Genomic DNA, 9,669 nt, shown 5'->3' with positions numbered 1-9,669 from the left:
TTCACCAACCAGCTGGCCTCCCCCCACTATAATTATCTCTTCCTGAGGTGCTAGCCGACTTGCACACGGAGGAAAAGCCTCTCTTGATTCTGCCTCCTTCCAGGGCAGAGGCCAGCCCTAGGTTTTGTCTGCAACTGAAATCCATGGTTCCTTTAATCAAGTGGCACTCGTGGACAGGAGGGGTTGGGCCGAGCGGCTGCAATTCATCCCCCCAGCTGCACCCAAACTCTTCCCCCTGCCACGGAACAAAAGTTCCCCCCCTGCAGAGCTCTCTGCAGCTGGGGCCAGCAGGAAAGGGACAAGAAAGGCAACTCGAGGACAGGGGAAGCAGTCTGACCCCTTGCTGTTTCCAGTGGGTCTGGCTGTTGGGTGGTCGCATGACCCAGGAATTTGGCACCGGGTGGAGTGCCAGGTGGAGACACCAGAGCCGAGTCTCCCCTGCACATCCTGCAACATCCAGAAGGGCGGGAACCTTAATGGAGAGGAAGGATTGTCCAGTGGTTAGTGTACGGGCTTGGGAAGCCGCACTCGGGGTTTCTATTCTTGGCTCTAGGAGGGAGCTGTTAGAGCATGGGGACTGGGAAACAGGACTCCTGGGTTCTATTCCCAGCTCTGCCGCTGTGTGACCTTGGGTGAACCACTTCCCTGCTCTGTGCCTCAGTGTCCCCCTCTATCAATACAGCGATGCCTGCCTGCCAGGAGAGCTAGTGCCTCCAATGGTTGCTGCTCTCCACCCCAGAGGTGGCTGAATTTTGGTCTGGGAAGCGCAGATGCAAAGTCTGAACCCAGGAACCGAGGCTGGCCTCTTTCCCTCCCCTCCCCGTCTCGGAGCACTCGTGATTGCTGTAGAAACTCCTGAACGAAAACAGGTGGTGCTCCACAGACGGGGGCGTTCTCAGCCACAAGCCACCGAACAGGCCAGTCACCCCACAGGAGAGCGAGCGCCGCTTCCTGCCTTGCTTAGCCCCACAGATTGACCCGCCTGGGCCACTGGCTCAGCCTGGGTTCTCGGCTTTTAATTCCTCCCAACGGTTGGAACCAAAGAATCTGACGCTGGCTAGAGGCTGTACACGTGTCTACCAGCCAGCTCTGCAGCTGCCCTTCGATCCTGACCCACGGTCCCCTCCGCTAGCCCAGCCCTGGGCACACCCTGGCTTTGCCGGTGCCCCCCAATCCCAATTCACAGCCCCCTGCTATTCCAGCCCTGAGCTCCCCCAGCTCTCTGTAAGGGGGGGCCATGGAGTCTCAGCCCTTGGCTCCCCACAGCCTACGGGCAACCAGCCCCCTCCCCTTTAGACCCCCCCCGAACAAGCCCCAGTTGAGGGGTTCCCTCCAGGCTTAAGAAGCTGAGGCAGCTTTTCCAGGCTCAAGGTTCCCCTCCTGCTTAATTCAGGGGATTTTAACCCCTTCCTCTGCAAGCCCCCCCTCTCTTTGGGGAGCCCAGAGCCCCCCAGGGCCCAGTCCGGGGCCCTCTCCAGCCTATGACAGACAATTCTAGAATGGTCCCTGGTCCGTGACCTGCGGAAACCAGAGGCAGGAGCTTTTTTGGTCAAGGAAGCCCACACGTAGTAATTAAAGTGACACAGGCAGTGACCTGGCTGCTGGTTCCCAGCACACGGCGGCAGCAGCTGCAGGCGGCAGGTCGCGGCACGGGGACCATGGACCCCGCGGTGGCCAAAGCCACCCTGAAGGTGCTGGGGCTGTGCGTGGTCCTGCTCTTCCTGGTTGCCGCGGTGACGGTCTCCGTGGCGGTGATGATGCGGCACTCGGAGGCAGCACAGAAGCTGCAGGGTTGCCGGGAGCGGGCAGCCAATGAGACCTCGGCTTTGGGGGGCCGCGTGGCCGAGCTGGAGCGGGACGTGGCCGAGCTCACGGGGCGGCTGCAGGAGGACGCCCAGAAGGAGAAGCAGCTTCAGAGGCAGCTGGGCCAGGCCAAGGATGAGGGCAGGAAACTCAATGCCACCTTGTTGTCCTGCCAGGAGCATGAGGTATGAGCCAGGTTGGCGGGGGGGGTGTGTGTGGAGTCCAGGGAGCCCAGGATTTAGCGTAATGCTGGGCTCCCTAACTGGCCCCCTATAGATTCTCCAAGGGGCATCTGACAGGCTGAGTGCCCAGCTGTGGCTGTGAGGCTGTAGGAGATGCCCTGGCCTGGGGGTGGGTCTGGGTATTATCTCACTTGTAACCCAGCCAGCTGGCACAGCGTCCTCCCATGCTAATGGCTTTCTCAGCTGGTGGGTCTCAGGCACTAGCATGCTGCAGCAATGTTCAGCTTGCAAACTGGGCAGGGCCTCGGGCTGAGCTGGGGGGGGCGGTTTGAGGGGTTCGCTGGCATCCTTAGAGGCCCTGGTCTCCCCAGGAGGGATAGCATCCGGCAAGCAAGGAGACCAGAGCTCCTGGTATCTGGGCTCTGCAAAAGACCCCAGGGCACTAAAAAGGCCAGCGAAAAGTGTTGGCACTGATGCAGACCCAGCGCCGTCCCCAGGAATCCCGGATCTCACAGCCTGGAATGCATGGGAGCAGGAGGGATATGGGGGTGCTGGGGTACTCCCTCTGTTAGGAGAGGAAGTGGCCCCAAGGGGCCACCAGTGCAGGTGGTGGGTTGGCTCTGGTTGGGTATGACAGACACACGGGGCAACAGCCACACCACATCGGGGACGGGGGCATCTGTCCCTGTCTGACCATCCCCTCAAACGAGGGATGCCAGGGCTCCTGCCCCAGTCCCAGGGAGCCCCACTGCTGAGATCCCAGTAACCCACATGACTTCCCTCCATCCCTGCTGTGGGATAACTGGGCCCACGGGCTGCTGAGGGTCTTTCACCCAGCATGGCTGTTTCCTGAGCGAACAGGACTGAGCCCTGGGGCGTGACCAGCAGCTGCTCCCGGGGCTCTGCTCAGGACAGGCCCAGCCCTCGGCTGCAGCGAGAGCCCCTAGGATGGTGCTAGGCAGAGGTTGGAGCAGGAGCCCTGCAGCTATTCCTAGCTGAGACACAGACCAGAGCCATTTGGGACACGTATAATTAGGTGTCTCAAGGCAGCAGTGGGGGTTGGATACTGGTCTCTCGCAGCCTGTTCTTTCCGGCACGTTATTATTATCTCCAGCTCCCAGCTGGGAAAGGGCCGGTCCCAAGGGGCAACCAGCCCCACCCCCATCTCCTTGCTCTCAGACTGGACTGGTCCAAAGGGCTGGCTTTGGATGCTTCCTGCTAAACAATGGGCTGCTCTAGGCAATGAAGGGTCTGGAAAAAAATCACTCCTGCTTCCCGTTGTTCTCCCAGCCCCACTTCCTGTTCAGCTGCTGGAGGTGCAGGGGACGCACCCAAGGGCCTGGGGTCGGTGCATACTTGGGGTGGATTCCATTTCTTCTAACCCCCTGGAAGGGTGAGGCCACCCCCCATGTGCGCTGACCGCACCCTGCATCCCCTTCAGAACTCGTCTGAATGCAGTTGTTCAAACAATAGGTGGGTCCACTGGGGGCACACTGGCCCTCCAGACCCCGCCCCGAGTTCAGCCCCCTCTCCCCCTGGCCCAAAATTATCCAGGCTTTGTAAAGGAAACACAAACTCTCACAGGTTTTACCCCAGCGTCAGGAGGGCCCAGCTCTCCCGCTTAAGAGCCTCTGTCTGTTTCCCTGTATCTCACGCCTGGACTTTGTCCTTCTCCACAGGCTTTTCCAGCTGGGCCTGTGCAGCCCCTTCCCCTGCCTGGAGAGCTTGCTCCCTCCCTGCAATCTCCTGCAACTTCCCTCCTTTACTGCAATTTCCTGCTCTTTTTAGCCTGGGAGCCCCTGATCCAACCGCGTAGCCCCAGACTCTCCAGCCCAAAGGCAAGCCACCCTGTTACACCCCCTATAAAAAACCCTTCTGCCTTAAATCATCACAGACCAGTGGGACAACCTGCCCTGCCAGCGGGGAGCATGGCTCTGCTGACCCCATGGGGTCACACGTCTCCCCTGCACCACAGCGGACCTGGCCCCGAGAACAGCTTGGTTAAAGATTCGCCACCGGATGGGAGCTGGGTCGCGCCACGTTCAGCGCTCACGCTGCCCCCCGCGGGCTGGATTTCCAAGCAGCCTCGAGCTGGGGAACCTGGCGTGGACCCCTGCTTCGGGAGCACAATGGCCACCCCTCCCCCTGCCCAGCCAGCCGTTTCTAAGCCCTGTGCCTGCTTCTTTCCCTTCTAACCGTATTGCCCCACAGAGCACGCTCTCCGCCAACGTGACAGCCCTGCGGAATGCGCTCGCGGCCATTCAGCTGGAGGGCACCGAGATGGACACCAGAAACATCGCCTTGCAAGGTGGGGGGAGGCAGGGGCATCCGGCGTGAGGGACGTGTGGTGGGGGCAGGAGAATCCCCCCCCGCCGCCAGGCTCCACTGCTGAGCAGGGTGAGCGTCTGCCCCATGGAGTCGGGCCCATCCCACCGTGGGATGCTCTTGTGCCATTGCCAGGCAGCGCCCTGCATGGGTCCGGCTGCACTGGGAAATCCTGGCAGGGCCCCACATGGCAGCTCTACCCCAGCCTCATGGGAACTGGCCTCAGTCCACTATCCACCCTATTTGCCCTTCACTGAGCAGCCACAGTTGGGCTGGGCCCTTTCCATACAGTCGAACCCCACCTCTGTTGGAGCATGCCGGGTGAGCACCTGATCCCGCTAGCACTGTTCCCTCTAAGCCATGCGCGTGTGCGCGCGCACACAGATCCTAAACCCCGCGCACACGGCGAAACACCGCACTCACAAAAATTTGCACAGAAGCACAAAAATTTGCACAAAAGAAATTTTTTGTGCACATGGCCTGTCAAAAATTAGAGGAAACATTGCCCGCTAGCCCCATCCCCCGGGGGGTCCTGCGGCTGTGAGCATGGCCACTCCCGGGCCCAGGGCTTGCAGGTCAGGCTCTGAGGGGAGGAGGCCCGCAAAGGGGGTGGGTGCCCCCTGCCCTGCGGTGGGTGTGAGCCCCGCTCTCTGCCTTCCTCCTGCAGCGCAGCTGACCCAGTGGCAGGGGAAAGCCACGGAGCAGGCGCAGCAGCTGGAGGAGGCCCTGCAGCAGCACCAGGCGTCGGAGGCGCGGCGGGGGCGGTGCGAGGCCCAGCAGAGTGAGCTCCAGCGCAGCATGTAAGGAACTGGACAACGGCCTGGCCCCCACTTCCGGCTCCCAGCCAATCGTATCCTGGGGAGGTATTAGCTCCAAGGCAATCCTATCATCAGGGAGCATTAACATCTGGCTCACAGCCAATCATATCCTGGCCAAGCATTAACCCCTACCTCCCAGCCAATTGTATCATCAGGGAGCATTAACCACCTGGCTCACAGCCAATCATATCCTGGCCAAGCATTAACCCCTACCTCCCAGCCAATCATATCATCCCTGTCCATTGACTCTGATTCCATCATAGCCTCCTGGGGCGTTATGCCCAGCCCGCCAGCCAATCAAATCCCCAGCCATCATCACCTGACTCCAACCCAGCCCCGTCCCTCTTGCTCCCAGCCCGCCACCTCCACTGGGGCCATTAACCCCTGGCTCTCAGCCAATCACAACCTCGGGAATTGTTCCCCCCCCACTCCTAGCCAAGTGACCCCTTGGCAACACTGAGGTTCCTCCTGCCGCCTGGCCTCCCCATTCCTGCTGCAGGGGCCTGGAGGCTGGAGTCCCCCCATCACTTGTGGGGGGACGGGGGCGGGACACGCTGGGGCTGCTGGCTCTTTGGGAAGGGGCATGGTATAGCCAGTGGGTTTGGCTGGACCGTCCGGACCTACCTGTGCTTTCCCACCGCAGGCGGGACTACAGGGCCGAAATCGACTCCCTCCAGCGGCGGCTGAGCTCCCGAGCCACCAGGCGCAGGTGCCCCCCATTCTGGTATTTTGTGTGGGTGATGGCAAGCACTTCTTGCTTTATTTTCTTGCTCGTAAGTCCCATGGAAATGACAGACTGAAAAAACAGCATGCGTGTGGGGGGGAGGGCTGGGCAGAGGGGGTCGGCAGGGAGGAGTCACCCCCTTGATCGCCAGGGGGATTGCTGGCACTCGGCCCCATGCCCAGTTCCACTCTTGTGTCCTGAAAACAGCTTTCCTCATACGGCTGGACAGCAGAGCTGGGCTTGGTATACATAGCCTGCACACACCTGCACACACCTACACACACACACACACACACACACACACACTCATATGCGCACACACACACGTGCAAACATACTCACACAGGCAAACTCACATGCTCACACATACAAACACAAACACATGAATGCATGTATACTCATGGACACATCCATGCACATAGGCCCAAACATGGACACACACACATGTGCCTACTCATGTACACATCACATCCATGCCTGCACACACACACACACACACGGGTTTTGGACACACACAGCTCTAAGGACACCCTGCCTTTTCACTGCTGCCCACACTTTATCCTAATGGCCTCTCCCTTGTGCGCATAAAGCCACTAACTTCTTCCTGCAAATCAAGGCCCGTTGCCATGACACCAAGGAGAAACTGGCCCAGTAGCGATGGCTTGAAGGGCAGATGGGGAGGGTGTCCGTGTAGATGAACAGCTAGAGTCATATCTTCTTCAGCTGGCTCCCAGTGGCACAGCTCCATTGACCTCGCTACGCCAACGTACACGAGCCAAGGACATGGGCCTTTATGTGCAGAGACCCTTCGCATGGTGCTTCGACTGTACGAACAGGGACTGCCTTGCGCAATGGGCTTTTGCTGCTGATTTCACTTTGAGTACTTACTGCTGTGTATTACCATTATCCCTCTGCGTGAATGATAGAAACAGCCTGGAGTGCAGACATGTATATAGCGTGTGTGGATAGACGTGAATGACTTACGATTCCATATATGTTCGCTCTTGTGCAGGAAGGCTTGAAATCTTATGTCTGAGGCATCTAGAGGAAGCCAGGCTTAAAGGAGATGACAGGGCTCGTGAGCGACCATTTACGATCCCCCCCCTTCTACAGAGTGGGACACACTGCAGCTCCACACCAGAGACAGCTGCAATGACCCGAAAACAGCTCCATCCCGCCCCAGAAGCCAGCAGCCTCCTCCTGCAACAGTAACAGCCATAAACAAATTGAAAAGACACTGAGTCCGCTGGATCCTACTAGGCCGAGGCATCCCAAGGGATGCTGGGAAATCTGTCATTGTAAGGTTCAGAGTCTGCGGCGTGGACTTCTCTCTCTCTCTGTGTCCTGGCTCCATTCTGTCTCCCTCTCCCTGCTCCTCCCTTCCCTCCTTTGCGACATGCTTCTGCTTGGGGTCTACTGAGCTCTGCATAGCGTGTGCCTGCGTGTAAGCTGCCTGGTGTATAATCTACTCACCATGAGGAAATCAGACCACCTGGTGCTAATTTCCCCTCTGGGCCTGGACTCACCCATGGAGGAATCTAACCAGCATTTAACAGTCTGTGTTTGTATGCAGATCTGCTCATTAATATTCAAAAAGTAGCTGCCTGACAGGTCTCATTAATGACACCAGCACCACGCCAAGGACCAGGTATCCCTGCAGGCCCTTTGGCCTCCAAGACCATAAAAACGGCCAGGCTGGGTCAGACCAAAGGTCCATCTAGCCCAGTGTCCTGTCTTCCAACAGTGGCCAGTGCCAGGTGCCCCAGAGGGGATGAACAGAACAGTGAATCATCAAGTGACCCATCCCCTGTGGCCCATTCCCAGCTTCTGGCAAACAGGCTAGCATTTCAGAGAAGATGCTAATTCTGCCCCACACCTCCATGCAATCCTTTGGTTAACAGGTGTTAACGCGAGTTAAGATTTGGCCCTGTCTCCACAGGGATCTTTCACCCACCACTGAAATCTACCCGCCCCTGGGGAAGAACTTAGCAATTGTTTAACCGCACCCAGACAGGCAGCATCACCACAGCAGGGTTTGGGACAGGAATAAATTCTCCAGCACAAACTACAGAGAACATTAGGGAAGCTGAATTCGATGCTTCAAGATGGGAATAGGCCAGGGTGCCTGGGTGAGGATTAGAAATGTTGTTCTAGGACTACGCCTGCTTTTGAGCTGGGAGGCGGGATCCCCAGCTCCTGTGGACGTTCCCGCACTAGCTGTGCTCGAGCAAGCACCCAAAACCAGCAGAGCGTCCGCCGCAGCTTGGGCTAGCTGCTCCGAGTACAAGCCCACCTCAACCCCAGGCATGTACTCAGGCAGTAGTCTGAGCCCCCCCCCACATGGGCATCCTGCTAGTTGTAGGGGCGAGCACCTGGGAACCGCTACGCCTGCTAGAATCACACCTCCCTGCTCAAATGTAGACGTACTCTCTGTCTCCTCTGAAAGCTGCTATTTCCTGCCGCTCAATAGCACATTAGTCCAACCCTGACTTGAGGCATAGCCACGGGTAACTAAATTCCGCTCTTTCAGTAGTTTATAAGAGTCATTTCTATCAATATTAAATACTTCTATTTTTACTGCATGGGCCAGATTTCTCTGCAGGGGCAGAGCAATGAATAGCCCTTGGAACACTGGTTACTTAGCAAGATCTGTAGAAATGCCATTTAGCAGCTAAAAACCAAGAAGCAAAGAATTGTGCTGTTCTGTCTCGGGTAACTCTGCCCCAGTGCCCCCTGTATCTGCACACATTTTACTCATATAGTTCATATACATATGCATTTAGTGCACTGGTCTTGGGTGGCAACTAGTTTGGGAAGGACGTTGTTTGCCCATAGGAAGGCAGTTTTGTAACAAAGGCAGATTGGTTACCCAGAACGTCGCCATGTGTGAAGCAAATTCCAGCTTCCCCCCCCCAAGGTCTTTCTCTCCTGCCTGTCCCAGCCCTGAGGCCACAAAGTTAAACAGTTGGCCAGGTGGATGGCTGGATTTTAATGTTTGCTCTCTCAGTGCTAAAGCCACTGTGAATTTTCCTCTGTTAAAGCAAAGGGCTCTTAGAGTCAGGAGAGCGACTCTGCACAAATAAAGTCCCAGGGATTCCTGATCCAACCAGCTCAGTTTATGACCTGCAAGGATATTTCTAATGCCACCTGGGTGCTGCTAATCCAGCCTCATGTTCCCTGCCTTCCAAGGCACCAGCAGTATTAAAAACTCTGCCATGGGGAGTTCAGCTACCACTTGTGTTAGTGGTACTTGGCAGGATAGGCGCCATTTCGCCCATCCGTAGCTGCGTTGGCTCCCAGGGGACTGGCAGGGTGACAATGCAGCAGGACAGGCCGTGGAGAGCAGAGATGAGGGGTATGCAGATGTTGTTGTTACAGAGTCATTTATCGGAATCTGCCCACACTTGAAACCAAACACAAAAGGTTTCCTGGAAAAGTCACAGATTTTTCTGCCCCTGCTATAGCAACTTCCTGTGCAGAGGGCAAGTAGTTAGTGTTTGCATAAGAGCTTCTGGCCTGCAGCCTGCAAAAACCATCAGAGAACTACGCCAACAGCACTGAATTCTGAGACTCACAAAGCAACGGGCAGGCAGAGTCCAATCCGGGTGAAAGTGTCCCAGCCGGTCCACACACCTATGCAATATGGATGCACACATACAAACGTTGTCCCGTGCATGTGCTCAGACCCACCACGCGTGAGCACTAATAACACTTCCATGAACATGCTAAGATGGGGATGCTCGACTCTCATGCTTCAGGCCATCAGCTGATCACAGCAAGTGTCAGGAGGGAATTCTTCTCCTGCATGTACAGCGCT

The 9,669-nt window shown here is 57.2% G+C and overlaps 1 protein-coding gene across 1 annotated transcript; it reads left to right on the top strand.

The window, feature by feature from the left end:
* The first annotated feature begins 1,658 nt into the window (after positions 1-1,658).
* CCDC194 (coiled-coil domain containing 194) lies at positions 1,659-7,720 on the top strand. The gene is made up of 5 exons (XM_074939526.1): positions 1,659-1,988; positions 4,197-4,293; positions 4,978-5,110; positions 5,772-5,901; positions 6,865-7,720. The coding sequence occupies exons 1-5, from the start codon at positions 1,659-1,661 to the stop codon at positions 6,886-6,888; spliced, it is 714 nt and encodes a 237-aa protein (XP_074795627.1). The 3' UTR covers positions 6,889-7,720.
* The last annotated feature ends 1,949 nt before the right edge of the window (positions 7,721-9,669 follow it).

Source organism: Natator depressus, chromosome 25 (assembly GCF_965152275.1).
Source record: "Natator depressus isolate rNatDep1 chromosome 25, rNatDep2.hap1, whole genome shotgun sequence".
Taxonomy (NCBI): Eukaryota; Metazoa; Chordata; order Testudines; family Cheloniidae; genus Natator; species Natator depressus.
This window is presented reverse-complemented; position numbering and strand designations above follow the sequence as displayed.

What these genes read in the sequence shown, in the direction of transcription:
- CCDC194 (XM_074939526.1), top strand. Translation starts at nt 1,659, where the DNA reads ATGGACCCCGCGGTGGCCAAAGCCACCCTGAAGGTGCTGGGGCTGTGC. An exon ending in TGTCCTGCCAGGAGCATGAG is followed by an intron (nt 1,989 to 4,196) that starts GTATGAGCCAGG and finishes ATTGCCCCACAG; the next exon opens with AGCACGCTCTCCGCCAACGT. An exon ending in CTTGCTTTATTTTCTTGCTC is followed by an intron (nt 5,902 to 6,864) that starts GTAAGTCCCATG and finishes GCTCTTGTGCAG; the next exon opens with GAAGGCTTGAAATCTTATGT.